Source organism: Trachypithecus francoisi, unplaced genomic scaffold (genome assembly GCF_009764315.1).
Source record: "Trachypithecus francoisi isolate TF-2019V2 unplaced genomic scaffold, Tfra_2.0 Lachesis_group3, whole genome shotgun sequence".
Taxonomy (NCBI): Eukaryota; Metazoa; Chordata; class Mammalia; order Primates; family Cercopithecidae; genus Trachypithecus; species Trachypithecus francoisi.
Genome location: NW_022681468.1, coordinates 133,942,449 through 133,969,742, shown reverse-complemented (window position 1 = coordinate 133,969,742; position 27,294 = coordinate 133,942,449). Strand labels below are relative to the sequence as shown.

At 38.9% G+C, this 27,294-nt stretch overlaps 1 protein-coding gene across 1 annotated transcript in view; it reads right to left on the bottom strand.

The window, feature by feature from the left end:
- The window catches only part of NEDD4 (NEDD4 E3 ubiquitin protein ligase), a 177,920-nt gene that overhangs the window by 143,522 nt on the left and 7,104 nt on the right, over nt 1–27,294 (bottom strand). The window contains exon 2 of the mRNA XM_033190033.1: nt 7,976–8,049. Within this exon, the coding sequence (XP_033045924.1) occupies nt 7,976–8,049 (74 nt within the window). The remainder of the gene's footprint in view (nt 1–7,975; nt 8,050–27,294) is intronic.

The window sequence follows — 27,294 nt, the reverse complement described above, 5'->3', positions numbered from 1 at the left end:
TTTTTAGTAGAGACGGGGTTTCACCGTGTTAGCCAGGATGGTCTCGATCTCCTGACCTCGTGATCCGCCCGTCTCGGCCTCCCAAAGTGCTGGGATTACAGGCTTGAGCCACCGCGCCCGGCCCATTCTAGATAGATTTAAAACTTTAATTGATCTCTTCAAATAACAAGCTTTTGATTACAGTAATTTTTTTTCTATCATTGTCCATTTTCTCTTTCATTGATTTTGGCCCTTGTCTTTATTATTTCTTCTCTCTACTTATTTTATAATTAATTTGCTCTTTTTTTTCTAATTTATTAAGGTCAGAACTCAAAACATTCATTTATATCCTGCTCCTTTTCTAAGCTAAGGATTTTAAACACATAAACTTCCCTCTGAATATAACTTCAGCTGCATTCCACAATTGTGATATTGCTTTATTTTCATTTTCATTCAGTTCAAAATGTTTTCATCTTTGACATATAGATTATTTAGAAGTATGCTAATTAAATTCCAAATATTTATAGTTTTTCTAGATCTTAATATTATTGGTTTCCAATTGAATTCCATTGTTCTCAAAGAACATCCTCTATATGATTTCAATCTTTTGAAAATTTCTGAAACTTGTCCTATGGACCCACACATGGTCTATGCTGGTTAATGTACCATGCACATTTCAAAAGAATGTGGTTTATTGTTTTAAGGCCCAGAATATTATGGCAGACAGACACTAGGGTGGCTCCTATTATCCCCACCTCCTAATATTCATGCTTTTTGTGTTCCTCTCCTCTTAAGCATGGGACGGATCTATATATTCTAACCAATAGATTGTGGCAAAGGTGACAAAAAGTATGTGATTACATTACATAAGATTGTAACCCACCTTGCTAGGAGACTCTTGCTAGCTTTGAAGAAGCAAACTGCCAGCTTGTGAGCTGCTGAATGGCAAGAAGCTGAGACGGCCTCCAGCTGACAGCTAGCAAGAAATGGAAACGCTCAGACTGGCAGCCTGCAAGGAACTGAATGCCACCAGCAACCACATTAGCTTGGAAGTGAATCCTTCCCTAAGCAAGCCTCAGCTAAGACCACAGCCCTACCAATACCTTAATGACAGCTGAAGTGAATTCCTATAATTTTATGTTGCCTCAGCATCCATACTGAATGTTAAGTTGGACATTTTCATACCAGAAGCAGGTCTTAGTCACCCTTAGCACAGTTTCCAGTTCTCTACCTCCTCTCAGCTCCTCAATGTGGTCAATTAGATAACTACCTTACACAACTGCCTCCTGGTAACCACCTCCCTAAGAAGCAACCAGATTCAACCTACTTGACTTGCTCCACTGACCCTATACCCACAAGGACTGCAGAAATATGCCACAGTAACCACCTCTCCGTGATGGTTAATACTGAGTGTCAACTTCATTAGACTGAAGGATGCAAAGTATTGTTCCTGGGTGTGTCTGTGAGGGTGTTGCCAAGGAGATTAACATTTGAATCAGTGGACTGGGACAGGCAGACGCACCCTCAATCTGAGTGGGCACCGTCTAATCAGCTGCCAGTTTGGCTAGAATAAAGCAGGCAGAACATGGAAGGACTTGACTTGCTGAGTCTTCCGGCCTTCATCTTTTTCCCATGCTGGATGCTTCCTGCCCTCGAACATCAGACTCCAAGTTCTTCAGCTTTTGGACTCTTGGACTTACACCAGTGACATGCTAGGGGCCTCTTATACCTTCGGCCACAGACTGAAGGCTGCATTGTTGGCTTCCTATTTTTGAGGTTTTGGGACTCGGACTGGCTTCCTTGCTCCGCAGCTTGCAGATGGCCTACAGTGGGACTTCACTTTGTGATCATGTGAGTCAATTCTCCTACTAAATTCCCCTTCATATACACATCTATCCTATTAGTTCTGTTCCCCTAGAGAACCCTAATACAGATTTCTCAGACACAGCATGACTCCATGAAATCTGTGCCTGCTTGCTCTAAACCCACCAATGACAACTCCCTGAGGGAAACCTGCTTGGAAAATGCCCTGGATCTCAATAAAAGCCTCAGCCCACAGGTCCCTTGGACTCTTTCTCCAGTTCCCCACCCACTAGTTGACTGTGCATGTCCTGGATGGCTCCCCACTTCCTGTTGGCCCTCGGAGGCATGCTGCCCTCTTCTCTCTGGCATCTGTTAAGCAATACACCACTGTTATTTCCTGTGTTTTGTTGAGCTGCCTCCTGTGTCTCACCTGACTGATATACTCGACCCTAACTTCTTTTTCAGGATTCTCCTAGAGAGTGGCTATCTGCTATTTTGGTAGGAATAAACTGGACACAGACAAGAAGAACTCTAAGAGCATCCGCCAGGTATGCAAGTGTGCTGTGAGAGGGACATCTGGTCATAGGTAAGACACTTAGGCATGAGGGCACTTGCCGGGATAAAGAAATACCCATGAAAGGCACACTGTAAACATCTATGTCCAAATTTCTAGAGTCTCATCAGGGTAGGGCTAGAATTTACAGCCACTCTCATGTGAGAGACTTCAAGACAGAAAAATTAGAAAAAATCAGAAAAAAAAAAATACAACAGCAGCTTTGCAAGACCCTGTAGCAGAGGACCCAGTTAAACAATGCAGGAACTTCTGAACCACAGAAACTGTGAGATAATAAATGTACGTTCTTTTAAGCAACCAAATTTGTGGTATTGTTATTATTATTATTATTATTTGAGACGGAGTCTCACTCTGTTACCCAAGCTGGAGTGCAGCGGCACCATCTTGCCTCACTGTAACCTCCGCCTCCGGGTTCATATCATTCTCCTGCCTCAGCCTCCCAAGTAGCTGGGACTACAGGGGCCGCCCACCACCACATCCGGATAATTTTTTGTATTTTTAGTAGAGACGGGTTTCACCGTGTTAGCCAGGATGGTCTCGATCTCCTGACCTTGTGATCCGCCCGCCTCGGCCTCCCAAAGTGCTGGGATTACAGGCGTGAGCCACCGCGGCCGGCCAGTTTGTGTTAATATTATTATGCAGCAATAAACTAATACAGCCCATATGTGGTCTACGCTAGCGAATGTACCATGTACACTTGAAAAGAAAGTTGTTAGAAATAGTGTTCTTTAGGTCAAAGTTGTTCATAATATTGTTCAAATTTATGTTTTTGATTTTTTTATTTAGTTGTTTCATCAACTGCTGAAAGAGAAGTGTTAATGCCTCCAACTATATGATGGTGGGAGTTTTAAAAATTTCCCCTTTAATTCCGTCAAATTTTGATTCATATTTTTCTAAGTTATTTTAGCAGGCACACATACATTTATGATTGCTATATATTCTTCATTGACTTTATTCTTTATCATCATGAAATGTTTGAAAATGTTTGTGTTTAAATCTATTCTACCAGATACTAATATATCCACTTCAGTCTTTTTATGCTTACTCTTTGCATGGCATATCTTTTTGCTTCCACTTTCTTTCAACTTAGCTATGTCTTATATTTTAAGTGCATCTCGTAAGACAGTATGTAGTTGGGTCTTGTTTTGTAATTTATCCTAACAACCTCTGTCTCATATTTATTTTAATCCATTAATGTTCCTTGTAATTATTGATATGATTGGATTTAGGTCTACCAGGTTTATTGTTTGTTTTCCATTGTTCCTGCCCTTTACATTGTTTTTTTGTTTTTGAGATGGAGTTTCACTCTTGTCACCCAGGCTGAAGTGCAGTGGCATAATCTTGGTTCACTGCAACCTCCACCTCCCAGGTTCAAGCAATTCTCCTGCCTCAGCCTCCTGAGTAGCTGGGATTACAGATGCCCGCCACCACACCCAGCTAATTTTTGTATTTTTAGTAGAGACAGGGTTTCACCATGTTGCCCAGGCTACTCTCGAACACCTGACCTCAGGTGATCCACCCGCTTTAGCCTCCCAAAGTGTTGGGATTACAAATGTGAGCCATTGCACCCGGCCTCTTTTACTTTTTTGGATCATTTGTTCCTCCTTTTCTGGCTTTTTTTTTTTTTTTTTTTAATGGTTTAGTTATTTTGCCCAGGCTGGAGTGCAATGGTGTGATCTTGGCTCATTGCAACCTCCGCCTCCCGGCTTCGACTGATTCTCCTGCCTCAGCCTCCTCATTAGCTGAGATTACAGGCATGGGCCACCACACCCAGCTAATTTTGTGTCTTAGTATAGATGGGATTTCACCATGTTGGCCAGGCTGGTCTCAAACTCCTGTCCTCAGGTGATCCACCCGCCTCAGCCTCCCAAAGTGCTAGGATTACAGGTGTGAGCTACCACAACTGGCCTCGTTTACTTTTTTTGATCATTTGTTTCTCCTTTTCTGGCTTTTTTTTTTTTTTTTTTCTGGAGACAGGGTCTTACTCTGTCACCTAGGCTGGAGTATAGTGGCAAAAAATCACGGCTCATTGGAGCCTTGACCTCCTGGGCTCCAGTGATCCTCCAACCTCAGCCTCCTTTGTAGCTGGGACCACAGATGCATACAAACACACCTGGCTAATTTTTTGACTTTCTGTAGTGACAGGGTCCCACTTTGTTGCCCAAGCTGGTCTTGAACCCCTGGGCTCAAGTTCCTGGCTTTTTTGTTTATTTAGTTTTTCAACAACTTCATTTTAAAACTTCTACTGTTTTTTATCTATAATTTTTTGCACTATTTTTTATTGGTTTCTCTGGATATTACACTACACATCATTAATCTTTTATTCAACTTATACTTAGTATTATACCATTCTACCAAATAGGTCCATAATTTACACCTGCTCCATCCTTTATGTCATAGTTGTTATATGTATTCCATCAGCAATATAAATCCTACAACACAATGTTTTAGGTTGTGATTTCAATAGGCATATGTTTTATTTTAAAAAGATATGATAAAAGGAAAACATGTTTTGTATATTCTCAGATATTTACTATTTTTGATGCTCTTTATTCCTTTCTGAGGACCTGAGTGTCTATCTGGTTTCAATTTTCTTCAGCTGAAAGGATTTTCTTTAAGATCTCTTACAGTGTAAGTCTGCCAATGATGAATTCTCTAGTTGTCTTTTTTTGGAAAATGTTAATTTGTCATCTTCCTTAAAGGATATTTTCACTGAATATAAAATTATGGATTGATGGTTGTTATTTTATTGTTCCATTTTCTCCTGGTCTCTATTGTTATGGGTAGGAAGTCAGTAATTAATTGACTTGTAGTTCCCCCATATATAAAGGGTCATATTTTTCTCTTTTTGTCAAGATTTTTCTCTTTATACCTGGCTTTCAACAGTTTGACTATTATGCACATCATTGTGTTCTTGGTGTTTATTATCCTGCTTGGCGTTTTTCAATACTATATGAATTTAATCAATTTGGAAAAAAAAAAACTTGGCCAATATTTCTCCAAAAAATATTTTGCCTTCTTCATTCCCCTCCCCTTTCTGTGTTAGACTGTAAGATATTACATAACGATATCCATGTTAGACTTTTATATATTATCTAACAAATCCCCAAGGCTGTGTTTTTTTGTTTTTTGTTTTTTACCTCCAATGTTTGTCTCTCTCGTCTCTCTCATTCTCCAACTGGGTAACGATTTCTACTGATCTATCTTTAAGTTCAGTTAATCTTTCCTCTTCTCCATTTAGCTGATAAATCTACCCAACAATTTTAATTTCAAATGCTGTTTTTTCACTCTTGGAATTTTCATTTGTTTATGATTTCCATTTCATTTCATATTTTTTAAATTTATTGTGGGCATATTTTTTTTTCTCTACTGACAATGCCTTCCATTTTCCTGGTTCTTTTAGATAAGTAATTTTGCATTATATTCTGGACACATATTATAAATGCCTTTTTGGGGTTTTTTTGTTTGTTTGTTTTTTGTTTTTTGAGACGGAGTCTCGCTGTTGCCCAGGCTGGAGTGCTGTGGTGCGATCTCGGCTCACTGCAAGCTCCGCCTCATGGGTTCACACCATTCTCTTGCCTCAGCCTCCCGAGTTGCTGGGACTGCAGGCGCCCACCACCACGCCCAGCTAATTTTTTGTATTTTTAGTACAGACGCGGTTTCACCGTGTTAGCCAGGAAGGTCTCGATCTCCTGACCTCGTGATCCGCCCGCCTCAGCCTCCCAAAGTGCTGGGATTACAGGCGTGAGCCACCGTGCCCAGCCGACATATATTATAAATGTTAAGTTTTGGAGACTGAATTTTGCTGCTGCTGCCGTGTGTGTGTGTGTGTGTGTGTGTGTGTTTTGGAGACTGAATTTTGCTGCTGCTGCCGTGTGTGTGTGTGTGTGTGTGTGTGGTGTGTGTGTGTGTCTGCTTATCATTCTATGGTTTGGATATTTGTACCCTCCAAACTGCATGTTGAAATTTGATTTTCAATGTGGGAATATTGAAAGATAGGTCTCAGTTGGAGGTATTTGGGTCATGGGAGCAAATCCCTCCTGAATAGATTAATGCCCTCCCTTGGGAGTGAGTGAGTTCTCATTCTATTTGTTCCTCTCTATTTGTCAAAAACAGGCTGGCACACCTCCCCCTTGCTTCCTCTTTTGCCATGTGATTTCTTTGCCTACGCTAGGTCTCCTTCCCCTTTTTGCCATGACTTGAAGCAGCCTGAGGCCCTCACTAGATGCAAAGGCCCAGTCTTGAACTTCCCATGCACCAAATCAACCACTTTTCTTTACAAAATACACGGTCTTAGGAATTCTGTTATAGCAACACTAAACAGATTAAGACTATCATGCAATTAATCATCTTGTTCCGACAAGAGCCACAAATCCTGTTTTTGTTTGTTTTTTGAGACACGGCCTCACTTTGTCACCCAGGCTGGAGTGTGTTGGTACAATCTTGGCTCACTGCAGCCTCAATCACCCAGGCTCAAGCAATCCTCCTGATTCAGTCCCCCACGTAGCCAGGAGTATAGGCATGCGCCACCATGCCCAGGTGATTTTTTGTATTTTTTGTAGAGATGGAGTTTCACCATATTTCCCAGGTTGGTCTCAAACTCCTGAGTTCAAGCAATCTGTCTGCCTCTGTCTCCCAAACCCCGTTTCTTAGGCAGTAACTCTGATCTCTCTTCAGATCTTTTGTCTTCAGTTGAGTTGCTGAGCTCTTCAGCTCTCTCCTTTCCAGAATCCTTACCATTGCCATGTTTTCTTCAGATTCAGAGATTCAGTAAATCAACAATTGGAAATATTATTCTACTTCCCACAACAACTTACTAATACTATTTGGTATGTACGTATGTATGTATGTATGTATCTATTTTTGTTTTTGAGACAGAGGCACACTCTATTGCCCAGGCTGGAGTGCACTGGCACAATCTCGCTCACTGCAACCTCCGCCTCCTGGGTTCAAGCGATTTCTGGATAATTTATTATTTTTTAGTATAGACGGGGTTTCACCATGTTGGTCAGGCTGGTCTCAAACTCCTGGCTCTCAAGTGATCCGCCTGCCTCAGTCTCCCACAGTGCTAGGATTACAGGCGTGAGCCACCATGCCCAGCCTGATTTGATTTTTAATTGAACCAAAGTTTGTATTCTGCTACTTTCCTGGGCCATGAAGACTACAATTTTTCCAGGTTCTGATTCTACCTGCCCTCAGACCAATTCATAATATCAGGAACTCACTCAGTACAATTCCCTTCTTCCAAACATGAACTCCCCACCAGAATCTGCCTGCTCTGTTCACTCTCCACTGCCTTCAAGTTGCTGCTTTTTGTATTAAGGCCAGAGTTTATGGTTGTTACCTGCTAAAGGATTAGTCTATGAGAATTTTACAACTTTCCAGAACCAGAGTTCAATAATGTATCTTGTGACTATTGCTATCATTTGTACTTCTGCCTAATTTCACAAATTTAGTAATTCAGACACCAAGAGATTTAGTAAACCACCAACTGGTAATATTATTATTATACTTTCCACCACAATTTACTAATACTATTTGATTTTTAATTTAACCAAAGTTTGGAAAAAATTAACAAATACAAAGTTTTAAAATTATAATCCAAATTGATATACTTACCTAGCTCCCAATATATCCTTCTTGGCAAGGCCTATGCCAGCTATAACTTTTACTCTCACGATTCGTGAATTTTCCTAAAATACAAAAATTTAGATTTCATTTTCACGTACTTATAAGTTAACTAAGATACAATATTTAAAAAATATATATCAATCAAGTAATTAGGATATTAAAATTAATTGAAGAATATTTCAATAATTAATTTTATTAAAAGTTACATAGGAAAAAAAGAAAATTATTTGTAGATGACCTGATTATTTACAAAGATAAGCAAAAATTTGACTCAACTTATTACATTGAATAAGAATTTATTACTGCGCTCAAGAAAATCTAAAGCCAAAGTATTGCAACTAATATGAATTTCTAATTATTGCTATATACATACACAAAATCGAAAGTTCATAACCATTTGGCTTTTGGTTTTTTTTGAGACAGAGTCTCACTCTGTTACCCAGGCTGGAGTGCAGTGGTGTGATCCTGGCTCACTGCAACCTCTGCCTCCCAGGTTCAAGCAATTCTCATGCCTCAACCTTCTGAGTAGCTGAGATTACAGGTATGCGCCACCATGCCCAGATAATTTTTCTATTTTTAGTAGAGACAAGGTTTTACCGTTCGTTGGCTGGGCTGGTCTCGAACTCCTGACCTCAGGTGATCTGCCTGCCTCAGCCTCCTAAAATGTTGGGATTACAGGTGTGAGACACTGCACCCAGCCCATAATCATTTGTAATAACTACTTAGAAAAGGTTATTTTTAAAATCCCATTCAACAGACAACCGAGTATATAATAATGTGTGGATACTGTAAAGTATCAAATATTAAATATCTTTGATATGACGGCATGGAGGTTTTATAAAGAGTGTCTTAGATTTAAGAGAAACATAGTGAAGTGTTTAGGGATAAAGTATCATAAATCTTGCAACTTACTTTCAAATAACTTAGCAAATAAAAAACTGAACATAACTATACTGTGTGTGCGCGCGTGTGTGTGTGTGTGTGTGTGTGTGTGTGTGTATACAAATAAAGGGGAATAAGCAAAATGTTACCAATTTGTGGATCTAGTTCTTGGGTACACAGGTGTATACTGTACTACTTATACTCCTCTTTTTAACTGTTTTGTAGGTTTGAAATTGTTCAAAATAAAAAGTTAAGAAAATATTATAAAACATTATACGTTTTTCTAAAATTCACAAGTTATAAAACTGTTAGAAGAGAAATAAAATTAATAAGAAATATAAAAAAACCTTCATAGATAACATTATAAAATATTGCCAGTTACGCTGGCACACACCTATAATCACAGCACTTTGGAAGGCCAACACGAGAGAATCGCTTAAGCCCAGGAGTTCAAGACCAGCCTAGGCGATATAACAAGACCCCATCCCTCCAAAAAATAAGCCAGGCATGATAAACTGTGTCTGTAATCCCAGCTACTAGGGAGGCTGAGGCAGGAGGATTGCCTGAATTTGAGATTACACTGAGCTATGAACAGCACTGCACTCCAGCCTGGGTGACAGAGCAAGACCTTATTTTAAAAATTTATAAAATATTGAAGAACGTAAAGAAGACTTCAATAAATGGAGAAATCCACTATGTTTATGTGTGAAAATATTTAATATTATCTTTTTTCTCCAAAGTAGTCTATAAATTTAATACAATTCCCACTCTCCCTTCAAATTCATGGATCTTTACAAATAATTTCAAAATTCATAGAGAGGAGTAAAAATGAGTAAAGAAGTAAACAATAACACTCAATCACTATCTTGTACTAATATATAAAACCAAATTCCAGATAAAGTCTAAAAGTGAAAATAAAAATTTTTTTAAAGTTAATTTAAAATTTTACAATAGTTCTATAGCATTTGGAAATATTTTAAAAATACAACCCTAATGGCAAAAATTATTAAATTCCACAATAAAATTATATACCTTTAGTATGAGAAAAAATATCATGTGCAAAACGAAAAAAAAAGGGGACATTTTAGATACTTCTATCCTGTAGACATATCTAAAATATCTACAGGATAGAAGTATCTAAAATATACGTCATTGAGACAAATGATAATTATCCCGAATATGTGAATAACTCCTAAAAATCAATATGTAAAATATAATTAACCTAGTACAAGATACCATATAGAATGGCTAAGAAATGAATGAAAAGATCATCTCATCGGTCAGCAGAAAGAGCTCTAATGCACTGTTGGTGGGAGTAAATTGATGGATCATTCTAAAGAGATGCTTGACCTGCTTACTAAAGTTCTAAAACAAAAACCCAGGAACTCTATTTTTAGATGCTTCCCTAGATAAATGTACATCTATGTACACAAGGACTTAAGTACAACAGTATTTACAGGAGCATTTTTTAAGATCAACAAATATGGAGCAGGAGACAGAGCAAGATGGCTCATTAGAACTCTCCAGTGACAGTCCCCACCAAGGAACATCAAATTAAACAATTATTCAAACAAGAAAGCACCTGCATAAGAACCAAAAATCAGGTGACTAATCACAGTACCTAGTTTTAACATCGTATGAAGGAAAGAGGCACTGAAGAGGGTAGGAAAGACAGTCTTGAATTGCCTACACCACCCCTCCCACATCCCCTGGCAGTGCAGTGTGGTGGCCGAGAGAGAATCTATGCCTTTTGCAAGAGGAAGAGCAAAGTGATTGTAGGACTTTGCATTGGAACTCAGTGCTGCCCTGTCGCAATGGAAGGCAAAACAGGGCAGAAGTCAACTGGCACCCATGGAGGGAGTATTTAGACCAACCTCAGCCAGAGGGGAATCATCCATCCCAGCAGTTTATGGCTAAGTTTGGGCAAGCCTTGCCCCTGTAGGCTAAAGCACTCTGAGATCCTAAATAAACTTAAAAGGCAGTCTAGACCGCAAGGACTGCAGTCCCTGAGCAAGTCCTGGTACTGTGCTGGGCTTGGAGTCAGCAGACTTGGGATGCACACGAACCAGTGAGACACCAGACAAGGCGGCCAAGGGTGTGCTTGTGTCACCCCTCCTCCAACTTCAGACAGCACAGTTCATAGCTCCAGGAGGAGAGATAAGGGTAGAGGAGACTATGTTCTCCAACTTGGATACCAGCACAGCCACAATAAAATAAACCAGCAACCAGAGTCCTGCAGCCCCCATTCTAAGTCGTAACTCCCAGACATTTCTAGACCCATCCTGGGCCAGAGGGGAATGTGCCACCCTGAAGGACAGGACTCAGTCCTGCCAGATTTCACTACCTGCTGACTAAAGAGCTCTTGGGCCTTGAATAAACATCAGGGGTAGCCAGGCAGCCGTTGCCACAGGCCTTGGGCAAGACTCAGTATTATGCTGACTTTGGGTGTGATCCAACACATGCCCAGCTATGGCGGCCACAGGGAAAGTATTCCTGCTTAAGGAAAGAAGAGGGAAAAGTAAAAAAAAAAAATTATCTTACAACGTGGGTACCAGCTCAGTCACAGTAAAATAAAGCACCAATCAGACTCCTAAAGTCACTGATTCCTGGCCTTAGACCCACTCTGGGCCAGAAGGAAACCCACTGACCTGAAGGGAGAGACCCAAGCCTGGCAGGACTCACCACCTACTGATTAAAGAGACCTTGGGCTCTTAATAAATATCAGCAGTAGCCAGACTGTAGTAGCCACAGGTCTGGGGCAGTGGTGGCCATGGGCAGAGACTCTGCTTGAGAAAATCAAAGGGAAGAATAAAAAGGACTTTGTCTTGCAACCTGGGTACCATGACAGCCCCAGTGAAATAAAGCACCAAGCAGATTCCTAAAGTCTCTAATAACAGGCCCAAACTCCTAGACAGCATTTCTAGACCCACCGTGGGCCAGAAGGGAACCTACTGCACTGAAGAGAAAGACCCAGCCCTGGCAAATTCACCTCCTGCTGACTGAAGAGCCCCTGGGTCTTAAACACAAGCGGTAGCTAGGAAATAGTCACCACAAGCCTTAGGCAAAATCCGGTACTGTGTTGGCTTCAGGTGTGACCCAACACAGTCCCAGTGACGGTGGCCACAGGATTGTGTCACCCTTCTGCCAACGCCAGGCAGCTCAGAACAGAGAGAGAGAGAGAGAGAGAGAGAGAGAGACTCCAACTGGTTGGGGGAAAGTAAGAGAGGAGAACAAGAGTCTCTGCCTGGTAATCCAGGGAATTCTCCCAGATCTAACCAAGACCAGCAAGTTGGTGCCTCTATGAGACTACAAGAGTCGCATCACTACTGGGCTTGGGGTACCCCCAATATGCTCACATATGGCTTCAGTGACCAAAGACTTAGATCACAAGATTCAATTCCCTTTGAATACTTGCAAAGCCTTCTCAAGAAGGATGGGTACAAACCAGCCCAGACTGTGAAGATTAGCATAAGTACCTAACTCTTTAATGTTCAGACATTAATGAGCACCCACAAGCATCACCATCATCCAGGACAACACAATCTCACCAAACAAACTAAATAGGAAGAGGGACAGAGATATGTGAACTCTCAGATAAATCAAAATAGCAGTTTTGAGGAAGTTCCATGAAATACAAGAAAACACAAAGAAGGATCTCAGGATCCTATCAAATAAATTTAACAAAGAGATTAAAAACCTCTTTGATTCTTATAAAGAATCAAGCAGAATTCTGGAACTGAAAAAATTAATTGGTAAACTGAAGAATGCATCAGAATCTCTCAGTGGCAGAACTGATCACACAGAAGAAAGAATTAGTGAGCTTGAAGACAGGTTATTTGAAAATACACAGTCGGAGGAGTAAAATTAAGAATAAAAGTAACAAAGCATGCCTACAGGATCTAGAAAATAACTCCAAAAGGGCAAAGTTAAGAGTTACTGGGCCCGACATTGTGGCTCATGCTTGTAATCCCAACACTTTGGGAGGCTGAGGCGAGTGGATCTCTTGAGGTCAGGAGTTTGAGACTAGTCTGGGCAACATGGTGAAACCCCGTCTCCACTAAAAACACAAAAATTAGCCAGGCGTGGCAGCGCGCACCTGTAATCCCAGCTACTCAGGAGGCTGAGGCAGGAGAAATGCTTGAATCTGGGAGGCAGAGGCTGTGGTCAGCGGAGATCATGCCACTGCACTCCAGCCTGGCCAACAGGGTGAGACTCTGTCTCAAAAAAAGAAAAAAAGAGTTATTAGCTTTAAAGAGGAGGTAGCAAGAGAGATTAGGGTAGAAAGTTTATTCAGAGAAATAATAACAGAGAACTTTCTAAGCCTAGAGAAAGATATCAATATTCAGGCACAGGAAGGTTATTGAATATCAAGCAGATTTAACCCAAAGAAGACTACCTTAAGACATTTAGTAACCAAACTCCCAAAGGCCAGAGGTGAAGAATGGATCTCAGAAGCAGCAAGAGAAAATTAAAAAACAAAACAAAACAAAAAACAAAGGAGCTCCAATACATCTGGCAGCAGGTTTCTGAGTGGTCACCTAATAGGCCAGCAGACAGTGGCATGATTTATTTAAAGTGCTGAAGGAAAAAATTTTTATTCTAGAATAGTATATCCGGTGAAAATATCCTTCAAACATAAAGGAGAAATAAAGACTTTCCTGGACAAACAAAAGCTGAGGGATTTAATCAACATCAGACCTATCCTTCAAGAAACGGTAAAGGGTGTCCTACAGTCTGAAAGAAAAGGATATTAATAAGCAATAAGAAATCATCTGAAGGTATAAAGTTCACAGGTAACAGTAAGTACACAGGCAAATACAGAATATTATAACACTGTAATTGTGGTGTGTAAACTACTCATATCTTGAGCAGAAAGATTAAAAGATGAATCTATCAAAAATAATAACTACAACAATTTTTAAAGACACAGACAATATAAGAACATACAAATAGAAACAAGAAAAAGTTAAAAAGCAAGGGGGATAAAGTGTAGAGTTTTTATTAGTTTTCTCTTTTCCTGTTTGTTTTTGCAATCAAATTGTCATCAGTTTAAAATAATGCATTGTGGCCGGGTGTGGTGGCTCACGCCTGTAATCCCAGCACTTTGGGAGACCAAGGCGGGTGGATCACGAGGTCAGGATATTGAGACCATCCTGGCTAACACAGTGAAACCCCATCTCTACTAAAAATACAAAAAATTAGCCGGGCGTGGTGGCGGGCGCCTGTAGTCCCAGCTACTCCCGAGGCTGAGGATGGAGAATGGCTTGAACCCGGGAGGCAGAGCTTGCAGTGCGCCGAGATCGCGCCACTGCACCCCAGCCTGGGTGACAGAGCAAGACCCCGTCTCACACACAAAAAAAATAAATAAATAATGCATTGTAAGATGTTAATTGCAACCCTCATGTAACATCAAGTTAAAAAACCTACAACCGACATATAAAATAGATAAACCAAGAATTTAAAGCATACCACTAAAGAAAACGCTTTCACAAAAAGGACCACAAAACCAAAAAACAAATTAAAAATGGCAGAAGTCGGGGCCGGGCGCGGTGGCTCAAGCCTGTAATCCCAGCACTTTGGGGGGCCGAGACGGGTGGATCACGAGGTCAGGAGATCGAGACCATCCTGGCTAACACGGTGAAACCCCGTCTCTACTAAAAAAATACAAAAAACTAGCCGGGCGAGGTGGCGGGCGCCTGTAGTCCCAGCTACTCGGGAGGCTGAGGCAGGGGAATGGCGTGAACCCGGGAGGCGGAGCTTGCAGTGAGCAGAGATTGCGCCACTGCACTCCAGCCTGTGCGACAGAGCGAGACTCTGTCTCAAAAAGAAAAAAAAAAAAAAAAGGCAGAAGTCCTTACTTATCAATAATAACAATGAATGTAAGTGAACTAAACTCTCCAATCAAAATTATAGAGTGTTGAATGGATTAAAAAAACAGTACCCAACAATCTGTTGCATACAAGAAACACACTTCACCTATAAAGACACACATAGGCTGAAAATAAAGGGACAGAGAAAATATTCCATGCCAATGAAAACCAAAAAGAGCAGGAATAGGTATTATCAGATCAAATAGATTTCAATACAAAAACTAAAAAAAGAAACAAAAAAGGTTATTACACAATGATAAAGGGATCATTTCAGCAAGAAGATACAACAATTATAAATACATATGCATCCAACACTGAAATACCCAGTTATATAAAGCAAATATTGTTAAAGTCAAAGAATGAGCTAGATTTCAATATAGTAATAATTAGAAATTTCAACATCCCACTTTCGGCACTGGATAGATCTTTCAGATAGAAAATCAAGAAAGAAATGTTGGACTTAATCTGCACTGTAAACCAAATGGACCTAATAGACACTACAGAACATTTCATCCAATGGCTGCATAATACATATTCTTCTCCTTGGCATACAGATCATTCTCAAGGATAAACCATATGTTAGCCACAAAACAAGTCTTTAAAGACTCAGCTAGGCACAATGGTTCATGCCTGTAATTCCAATGCTTTGGGACGCCGAGGTGGGTGGACTTCTTGGACCCAGGAGTTTGAAACCAGCCTGGGCAACATAGTCAGACCCTATCTCTCAAAAACAAACAAACAAACAAAACAACAACAAAAAAAGGCAGAGTGGTACTCCCAGCTCATCAGGGGGCTGAGGTGGGAGGATCACTCGAGCCCAAGAGTTGAGGCTGCAGGGAGCCATGACTGTGCCACTGTAGTCCAGCCTGTTCAACAGAGTAGTCCTGTCTTGAAAAAGAAAAAAAAATTTTAAATTAAAATCTTAAAAGTATCTTCTCTGACTACAATGGAATAAAACTAGAAATCAATAACAAGAGGAACTTGGAAATAATACAAACAAATGGAGATTAAACAGTATGCTCCTGAATGATCAGCGGATCAATGAAAAAATTAAGAAGGATATTAAATAATTTCTTGAAACAAATAATAATGGAAACACAACATAGCAAACCTATGGAATACAGCAAAAGCAGTACTAAAAGAGAAGCTTATAGCTGTAAGTACCTACATGAAAAGGTAGAAAAACTTAAAAAAAAAATAACCTAGCAATGCATCTTAAAGAACTAGAAAAGCAAGAGCAACCCAACTCCAAAATTAGTAGAAGAAATAATAAAGATCAGAGCAGAAATATATGAAATTGAAACAAAGAAAATAATACAAAGGATCAACAAAAAGGAAATGCTGGTGTTTTGAAAAGATAAACAAAATAGACAAAACTTTAACTAGACTAAGGAAAGAAGGCCCAAATAAATAAAATCACAGATGAAAAAGGAGACATTACAACTGATACCATAGAAATTCAAATAATCATTAGAGAGTACTGTGAACAACTATATGCCAATAAATTGGAAAACCTAAAGGAAATGGATAAATTTCTATACACATACAACCTTCCAAGAATGAACCATGAAGAAATCCAAAACATAAAAAGACCAATAACAATTAACGAGGTTGAAGCTGTAGTAAAGTCTCCCAGAAAAGAGAAGCCTAGGACCTGATGGCTTCACTGCCAAATTCTACCAAATATTTAAAGAATTAATACCAATCCTACTCCAACTATTCCAAAAAACAGAGGAGGAGAGAATACTTTCCATACTCATTCTATAAGGCCAATAATACCCTGATATCAAAACCAAAGATTCATTGAAAAAAGAAAACTACAGGCCAATATCTCTGATAAACATTGATGCAGAAATCCTAGCAAACCAAATTTGACAACACATTGAAAAAAAATCATTCATCGTGACCAAGTGGGATTCATATCAGGGATGAAAGAATGGTTCAACATACACAAATCAAAGTGAAACATCATTATCAACAGAATGGAAGACAAAACCCGTATCATTTTAACTGATGCTGAAAAAGCATTTGATAAATTTCAACATCCCTTAATGATAAAAAAAAAAAAAATTCAAAAACCTGACTATAGATGGAACATAGCTCAACACAATGAAAGCCATATATGACAGATCCACAGCTAGTGCCATGGTAAATGGGGAGAAACTGAAAGCCTTTCGTCTATGATCTGGAACAAGATAAGAATGTCTACTTTATTTTATTTTATTTATTTTATTTTTTTGAGATGGAGTCTTGCTCTGTCACCCAGGCTGGAGTGCAGTGGCATGATTTCAGCTCATTGCAACCTCTGCCTCCTGGGTTCAAGCAATTCTCCTTTCTCAGCCTCCCAAGTAGCTGGGACTACAGGTGTGCACCACCACACCTGGGTAATTTTTGTAATTTTAGTAGAGTCACGGTTTCACCATGTTGGCCAGGCTGGTGTCGAACTCCTGACCTCCGACAATCCACCCGCCTCGGCCTTCCAAAGTGCTGGGATTACAGGCGTGTGCCACTGTGCCCGGCAGCCCACTTTTACCACTATTATTGAATATAGTACTGGAAGTCCTAGAGAAATCAGGTAAGAGAAAGAAAGGGAAGCTAAATTAGGAAGACATCAAATTGTTCTTATTTGAGGATGATATGAACTTATATTTGGAAAACCTAAAGACTCCACCCAAAAGCTATTAGAACTGATAAACACATTCAGTAAAGTTGCAGGATACAAAATCAATACACGAAAAATCAGTAGCATTTATTTTTATTTAAGAAACAAGGTATTAAATCAGTAGCATTTTTATATGCCAACAGTGAACAATCTGAAAAAGAAATCAAGAATGTAATCCCATTTACAGTCACTATAAATAAAATTAAATACCTAGGAATAAACTTAACCAAAGAAGTGAGAGATCTCTACAATGAAAACTATAAAACACAGATGAAAGAAATAGAAGACGACACCAAAAAAAAGGGAAAAATATTCCATGTTCATGGATTGGAACAATCAATACTGTTAAAATGTCCATACTACCCAAAGCAATCTACAGATTAAATGCAATTCCTATCACAATACCAATGACATACTTCATAGAAACAGAAAAAAAAAATCCTAAAATATATGGAATCACAAAAGATCCAGAATAGCCAAAGTCATCCCGAGCAAAAAGAACAAAATGGAGTCAAATTAATTACTGGACTTCAAATTATACTACAGAGTTATAGTATCCAACACGACATGGTACTGGCATAAAAACAGACATAGAAACCAATGGAATAGAATAGAGAACCCTAAAGTAAATGTATACATCTATAGTGAACTCCTTTTTGACAAAGGTGCCATGAACACACAATGGGGAAAGGACAGTCTCTTCAATAAATTATGGTGCTGGGAAAACTGGATATCCATATGTAGAAGAATCAAACCAGACCCCTATCTCTTGTCATATAGAAAAATCAAATCAAAACATTGAGGAAACTCTCCAGAACACTGGTCTAGGCAAAAATTTCTTGAGTAATACTCAAAAGCACAGGCAACCAAAGCATAAATGGACAAATTGGATCACGTCAATTTAAAAAGCTCCTGTAGAGCAAAGGAAACAATCAACAAAGTGAAGAGACAGCCCAAAGAATGGGAGAAAATATTTGCAAACTATCCAACAAGAGACTAATCACCAGAAAATATATGAAGCTCAAACAACTCAATAGGAAAAACTCCAATAATCTGATTTTAAAATGGGCAGAAGATCTGAATAGATATTTCTCAAAAGAAGATATACAAATGAAAAACAAGTATTTGAAAAGGTGTTCAACATCGCTGATCATCAGGGAAGTGCAAATCAAAACTACAATGAGATATCATCTCACCCCAGTTTAAATGGCTCTTATCCAAAAGACGGGCAATAACAAACGCTGGCAAGAATGTGGCAAAAGGGGTACTCTTATACTCTGTTGATGAGAATGTAGATTAGTAAAACCACTATGGAGAACACTATGGTGTTTCCTCAAAACACTAAAAACAGAACTATCATATGGTCCAGCAATCCCACTGCTATATACCCAAAGGAAATGAAATCAGTACATCGAAGAGATGTCTGCACTCCCATGTGTATTGCAGCAGATCTGGAATCAGCCTGTATTCATCAACAGAGGAAAGGATAAAGAGAATGTGGTACATACACTCACTGCTGTCCTATTCGGCCATAAAAAAGAATGAGATTCCATGATTTGCAACAACAAAGAACTGGAAGACACTTAAGTGAAATGAGCTAGGGAGACAAAAACAAACTGTATGTTCTCATGCGTTTGTAAGAAGAGCAGCAGGACCTGGAGGAAGTGGATGGTTAACGAGTACAAAAATATAATTAGATACAATGAATAAGAGCTAGTACTTGATAGCACAATAGGGTGACTACAGTCGGCAATAATTTGTTGTCTATTTTAGAATAACAGAGAATAATTAGAATGTTTGTAACACAAAGAAATGATGAATGCTTTAATAGATAACTCATTTACCTTGATGTGGTTATTATACATAGAATGTCTGTATCAAAATATGTACCCCATGAACATATATACCTACTACGAGCCCATAAAATTTAAGCATTTTTTAAAATTTTGAAAGATCAACAAATATGAAATATTATAGCACAAGAGATAGCAAATTAACTGATTCTACTCTAAAATTATTTCATTGGCAAGTAGTAGCTTGTATGTCTTTCTTAGAAGAGGTCTGAGTAACAGAAAATATACATATCATAGATTATTTATTTTAATCTTCTTCCTTCTAAAGATTTACAAACACCCCTGTTCCAGGAGGTCTCACTAAATAAGACAGTCATGCTGCAGAATGATATTTCAGCCAGTGATGGACAGCATATACGATGATGGTCCCATAAAATACCACATTTTTACTTTACCTTTTCTATGTTTAGATATGTTTAGGCACACAATATTTACATTGTATTACTACTACATACAGTATTCAGTACAGTTATCATGCTGTAAAGGTTTGTAGACTAGGAAGAATAGGCTATATCACACAGCCTAGGTGTGTAGTAAGTAGGCTATACTTTCTACGCTTGTGTGACTACACTCTATGACATTTGCACAATGATGACACTGCCTAATGACGCACTTCTCAGAATGTATCCCTGTTGTTAACCAATGCATGACTGTAAATTAAATATTCAACTAATTCCAAAACCCATATGGTAAATTAACACAATACAAAAAAACTCTGACTGTAGATGCCAGAAAAAAATAACTTTCTTCCATCACCAAATAAAATTAAATATATAGCTGATCTTGCAAGAAAGAAGGGAAATCCTCAGGTATCAGAAATAAAGATGGAATTGAAAAACAGAGAGGAAAACATGTAAGCTGAAATTTCAGTTTTCTGAGGGGAAGGATTCCCAAAAATCGGAGACACTTACAGATTACCCTTTTTTTCTGGAAGGTCAATGAATAAATAGGCCAACTGAAATATTCTATTGGCCCTGATGGTCAAATTGTCACTATACCAGTTTACTGGGAAGTAACCATACTACATTACATAGGTAGGAATCTCCAAAACTGGATCCTGCCGATTAAAAATCTCTTGTCATGACTTAATTAATTAACAAGTACAATTTCTCTCAAGTGGTAAGGTATAATTGAAGTGACAACAGCAAATAATGTTACTTATCTTATTTTTTCTAAGTTCAGGTAGCAGTTATAATTTACATGACCATAACTGAGAAAAGAGATTATCATATATCTCTAAAAAGTTAATCCATATTTGTGGAACTCCTGATATTAAAAACCATCCATGTTAGCCTTTACGGAAACACTCCCCAGCCTCATGGGGAAAATGTAACAAGCATTAATCAAAAACAATTCCAGGGGAATTATAAATAACACAGCTGTCCCAGATACATTTAACTTTTAACCTTTCTCCTTGCATTTCCCACCACAAAAATCAGAACTAGTTATTTTAAATGCTAAGATTAATTGATAAGCTAAACTGATTAAAAATTTCTCTCAAAATTAAGTGCCATTTATTTTAATATTTGCATTGATTTTAACTTCATTTTATAATTTTATGCTAGAGAATTGTCTTTTCCATCACTTTCATGTGTTGACATTGTAATCTCTCACATGTGGAAAAGGAGGGAAAGCAGCATAAATGCTGCAACTAGAGAAAAATCTCTTCAATAATTTTAGAATTCTGATACTGAGTACTATTAACAGAAATCTGTATAGTGCTTAAATAAATAAAAAAAGGAACAAAAGTTAAACACCCTTTCCGTAATCAAAACAGGGACAAAATTATATCAGACCAAGGCTCTTCACTAAAGCTTGAACCTTCCCTTTTCCACTCATGAATAAAGAGAACTTTATTGTTTTTTGAAAATAAAATAGAAACTTGCAAATTATGGGCAAAGAGATGTGGCCTTTTTGTACGACAAGGAGAAACAAATTGGTAATGTGATGTAATGTGTTATCTATGCAGGCAGCGTCAGTAATTAAAAGGTAGCTTCCTAGGGTTGACACTTTCGACACAATTCATGAAGGCATCTACTAACTGCTCTTCAATTTCCTGACAATGCAAAAAACAAAAACAAAACAAAACAAAAAAATAAGAACAGGAAACGCAGGGCTGTATGTCTTTCCATTTCTCACAAGTCTTGAGAGGTTTTCTTTTGTTATTCTTCATCCTTCTCCCATTCCTCTGTTGTCCCCCACCCTCATAAGTCTATTTTTTAAAATATATATATATACTCCATTTTTACTTACCTCTGAGTTTTTATACAAGCTGGGTTCCCTTACTACTTCACTATTAAAACCCTGTATCATCTGGGCAGAATCCTTTGAAGCCGTTAAAAAAGTAATGATTATAACAGAATAATTATATTAATTGAAAAAATAAGAATGCTGAAATTTATTATATGACAACTGTAAAAACACACACAGAAAGATTAGAAGGAAATATGCAAAAGTAAAAATAGCTATTAAAGTAATAAGGTCATGAAAGTTTTTACTTCTTAAACATTTTGTAAATTTTACATTCTATTTTTTTCTTTAAAGAAAGTTCTGTCCTTTCTTCAAACCCCAAATGCCATCTTTTCTAAAAGTCTTAGATGAAATTAATCTTCTCATTGTCAGAGGCTCATTTATGTAGCGTTTATCACATATTATCTTGTATCTCAGGCATAAACTTTATGCCTTTCTCCACTTTTAAAGCTGAAATTTAGGAAACTTTCTTTTCATTAACTTTTATAATTATAATTATTATTATTGTTTTGATACGGAGTCTCACTTTGTCGCCCAGATTGGAGTGCAGTGGCGTGATCTCAGATCACTGCAACCTCTGCCTCTCGGGCTCAAGCGATTCTCCTGCCTCAGCCTCTTGAGTAGCTAGGATTACAGGGGTGCACCACTATGCCCGGCTAATTTCTGTATTTTTAGTTTCGCCACGTTGGCCAGGCTGGTCTTGAACGCCCGACCTCAGGTGATCTGCCTGCCTTTGGCCTCCCACAGTGCTGGGATTACAGGCGTGAGTCACTGCACCCGGCTATCTTTTCATTCACTTTATACTCTCTGTAGAAACCAGCAGAATACTTGGCACAACTGTAGGGGCTGACAAATTCTGGATTAGCAAGAAACCTTTCTAAAGTAGCTGAAAATAGGAGTAAGATACCTTATTAAAAGCAGGGAAAAGTTTGCCCAATGAGACCCCAGCCTCATCCCCCAACTTGTGTCTGAGAACAGAGGCTGCCAGACCTACATCCACCAAACAGAAGATTCCTCTCTGAGGAAATTGGGTGATCCAAGGGGAAAAAAAATGCTATAAATCGTGACATATGAGAATTCCACAATGAAATGATAGGTTCAGATCATTCTACTGTGAGAGGCTCCAGTCAACAGTACCTGCCCCTCGTACAGAGGATATAAGCCACCAAATAAGGAATAAATTTGGAAAGAAGAAAACAAGAAATTAAAGAAACAGTGCATTCAACACAGAAAAGAGATCAAGTGAATTCTCACAATGATGGCAAATGGAAGCCCACAGATGATGGCTACACAACAGGTGTAGAGAACAAGCAGTCCAGATGGAACACAACATAGCAAGAGGCTGTCTTCAACAAGAACAACCAAAAGAAAATGGCTAGCATTCATTTTTTAGTGTGTGTGTAGGGGTGTGTGTGTGTGTGTTTTTATATATATATATATGTGTATGTATATATATATATATATATATATATATAACATTTTTACTGCACTGAGTGGTTTTAAAGCTCTGTCCAACAGCTTGCAATTACATTTGTGACAGACATACGGAAAACTAAACCAAACAAAAATGTGAAATAAATAATTATAAACATAGTATAGTGATTCAGATGTGAATAGTACTGTATTTAAATAGGTTAATAAGGTAAACACAAAATATTCAACAAAAAAATTGCTAGGGAGGGATGCATACTTTTTCCTTTTTTTTTTTTTTTTTTTGAGATGGAATCTTACTCTGTCACCCAGGCTGGACTGCAGTGGTATGATCTCGGCTCGCTGCATGCAACGTCTGCCTCCCTGGTTCAAGTGATTCTCCTGCCTCAGCCTCCTGAGTAGCTGAGAGAACAGGTGCCCGCCACCACACCCAGCTAATTTTTGTATTTTTAGTAGAGACATACATGGGATTCTCATATGTCACCACCAAGTTGGTCAGGCTGGTCTGGAACTCCTGACTTCAGGTGATCCACTGTCTCAGCCTCCCAAAGTGCTGGGATTACAGGTGTGAGCCACCGTGCCCAGCCTCTTTTTTTCTTCTTTTGAGCAACATGCTACATCACTTATGGCAACCATATTTTCCAGACGAAAAACTGGAACCTATAGATTGACATGAGTTTTCTTCCTCTGGTAAGTAAATTTATTTGAAACAGTCTATAAAAATATAAATGGAAGATCACCCATACTGAGAAATAAAATCAATTAGAAGTGTCCTTGTAAAGCTGGAGTCTGTGATACCCAAATGCATGAGTCAAAATTCTTCAAGAGTTTTTGACAGTAATAGCCATAATAAAGAAGAAATATCCAGAATCCTTCGATTTAGGAGCAAGCAGTAGTTCTCAAAGTGGATTCCATGGACTAGCAGTATGAACATCACATGGAAATTTGTTACATATGCAAATGTTGAGGCCCTCACCTACTGAATCCCACACTGTGGGGTAGTCTGTATTTTAACAAACTCTTCAGATGATTCAGATGGACACTAAAGTTGACAACCACAGGTAGAGAACTTGGGGGTAGGAAAGGAAACTGCTGTCGTTAATGTGGTTATAGAAGTATTCCTCATTTAGAATACTGGGCTTTATTGAATCAATACTATATAATTTCTAAGAAAGAAAAACTCATCACTTTACATCTTATGACTACTTTTAAGTGTGATAGCACCATATCTGTTTATTTATACACAAGTATCACTGGAAGGATACACATGGAGCTGATAACCTGTAGGTTACTAGAGAAGGCTGGGAGACAGGAGTAGGAGGAAGGCTTTGGCTGAAACTTCAAATGTTGCTGAAAGAATGTGCAGCAACTAGAACTTTCACGTATTACCAATAGGAGATTAAAATGGTACAATTGCGTTGGGAGACTGTTGGGCAGTTTCTTATAAAGTTAAAGACATATAACCCTATGACCCAGAAATTCCATTCCTAGGTATTTACACAAGAGAAATAAAAATATACTTTTATGAAAAGATTTGTAGATGAATGTTCACCGTCGGTTTATTCATAATAGCCCAAAGCTAGAAACAATCAATGTGTCCATCAAAGGAGAATGGCTATATTCATACAATGAAATACTATTAAGCAAGAAAAAGAATGAGCTATTGATACAAACATGGATGACTCTCAAAAAAAAGAATCAAGACACAAAAGAGTACATAATGTACATTCCATTTACATGAAGTTCCAGAACAGGCAAAAGTAATCCATGGTGACAAAAGGTTGCCTATAGCGAGTAGAGGGGTAGAATTGAATGGAAGAGGGCCCAAGGGAGCATTCTGGAATGATGACAATATTCTGTATCATAATTGGGTCATTGGTTCTACATGTTGAAAATCATCAAATTGTACATTTATGATCTCTGCATTTCACTCTTTGTAAATTTTACTCTTCCCCATGCCCATTCCATAAAAGAAGGCAAAATCTACACATTTTCAGACAAAAACAAAAACTGAGAAAGTTCAATTCCAACAAACAGTCAGTAAAAGAAATTCTAGGGCCGGGTGCGGTGGCTCACACCTGTAATCTCAGCACTTTGGGAGGCCAAGGCGGGTGGATCACCTGAGGTCAGGAATTTGAGACTAGCCTGGCCAACATGGTGAAATCCCATCTCTGGTAAAAATACAAAAATTAGCAAGGCATGGTGGCAGGCACCTGTAATTCCAGCTACTCTGGAGGCAGACTGGGGAGAATCCCTTGAACCCGGGAGGTGGAGGTTGCAGTGAGCTGAGATTGCACCATTGCACTCCAGCCTGGGTGAACAGAGTGAAACTCCATCTTCAAAAAAAAAAAAGAAAACAGAAATTCTAGATGATGTACTTTAGGCAGAAAAAGTGATCCCAGATGGAAAGGTGAAGCAGCAAGAATAAAGAAATAACTAGCAAACAAATGTTAAGCATATGAGGAACAAATATTAACAATGAAAAATAATGCTAATGATGATGACAATGGGGGTGTGTGTATGTGTGCGCATTTGATTTCCATTCCACTTTGTATCCGATTCCAAATCCTTAACATGGCATGCCAGGCCTTGCCTGATCAGGCTGTCCTCTCCAGCCTCATCTGCTGACATTGACCCTCTTGTTTTAGCACTCCAACCTTCATGTTCGTCTCCATCCCATCTTTTGCACATGTGGTTCTATTTACTAGGAAAGCTTTTTGCCCTACTCTTCACCTGCTAACTCCTATTCATCCTTAGTTTCAATTTCCCTGATATTTTCTCCCTTCTCCACACCATATAAAATTAATTAATTTTTAGATACACTTCTTTTTTTTTGAGGCAGTCTTGCTCTGTTGCCCAGGCTGGCATGCGGTGGCATAATCTCAGTTTACTGCAACCCCCACCTCCTGGGTTCAAGCAATTTTCCTGCCTCATTCTCTCAAGTAGCTGAGACTACAGGTGTACACCACCATGCCTGGCTAATTTTTGTATTTTTAGTAGAGCAGGGTTTCACCATGTTGGCCAGGCCGGTCTCGAACTCCTGACCTCAGGTGATCCACCCGCATCATCCTCCCAAAGTGCTGGGATTACAGGCGTGAGCCAGTGCACCCAGCCTGTTATATATAATTTCATCTTACACTGTTTTCCTTAATAACACTCGTAAAACATTGACTTGTGATAATTTATTTAATGTTTCTCTCTCCCTCTCGGCTATAAAGTTGGTAAAGTCTATTGTATATCATTATACCTCATGCCTTGACCTACATGCCTGATACATAGTGTTCATCAAATATCTGTTAAGCAAATACAGAAATCAAGTACTTCAGAGGTCCACCTATAGGCTTTAACAAGAAAAGACAGAAGATGTGGAAATGAGAGCATAACAATTACAAGTTAATTTTGCACACATTCCATTCACATTCATCATCTTCCTGAGAAAAAGTCTCTTCTTTTAAATTATTTTATTTGTGTATTAGTAGCAGGAAAGTGGAAGGACCAAGTGTTTGTTATGAAAGAGATTTGTGTTTCAATCCCAGATCCGCTACCTACTGGGAGAAGGTTCTTGAAGAAAGTAGAATCTCATATTCCTTATCTCTAAAATGGGAATAGTACTTCCTACTTTTGCAATAATGTTGTGATGATTACAGTTAAAGTATGAGAAAATCTAACCTGGTGCCCGGCATATGTTATTTATTTAGGTTGACTCTTTCTCCCATAGGAGAATACTTTCACTAAAGCGTCTTTTTTTTTTTTTTTTTTTTGAGACGGAGTCTGGCTCTGTCTCCCAGGCTGGAGTGCAGTGGCCGGATCTCAGCTCACTGCAAGCTCCGCCTCCCGGGTTTACACCATTCTCCTGCCTCAGCCTCCGGAGTAGCTGGGACTACAGGCCCACCTCGCCCGGCTAGTTTTTTGTATTTTTAGTAGAGACGGGGTTTCACCGTGTTAGCCAGGATGGTCTCGATCTCCTGACCTCGTGATCCGCCCATCTCGGCCTCCCAAAGTGCTGGGATTACAGGCTTGAGCCACTGCGCCCGGCCTAAAGCATCTTTATTCACGGCCATGATTGTTCATATTACTCTCTTTATTGCCCCAACATGTCTCACATGAGTCGAAGCCAGACATTTGAGTCCAGCCATGAGTTATAACAATGGGCTACAGAAATATGTACTCAACTTTCAGAAAAGTTTTATCAAAATGCTTATCTGTTTATGCTATGCCTTTCTCCCTGCATTTATCTCCAGACTTCTCCTACCTGCTCCCCATTCATTTATCCTCTTAAAACTTTGATAAGATTGGCAAGGAGGCCAGAAGAAACAGAAGTTGTAAAGGAGTAACATCAATTGCCACAGAATTCAGCAG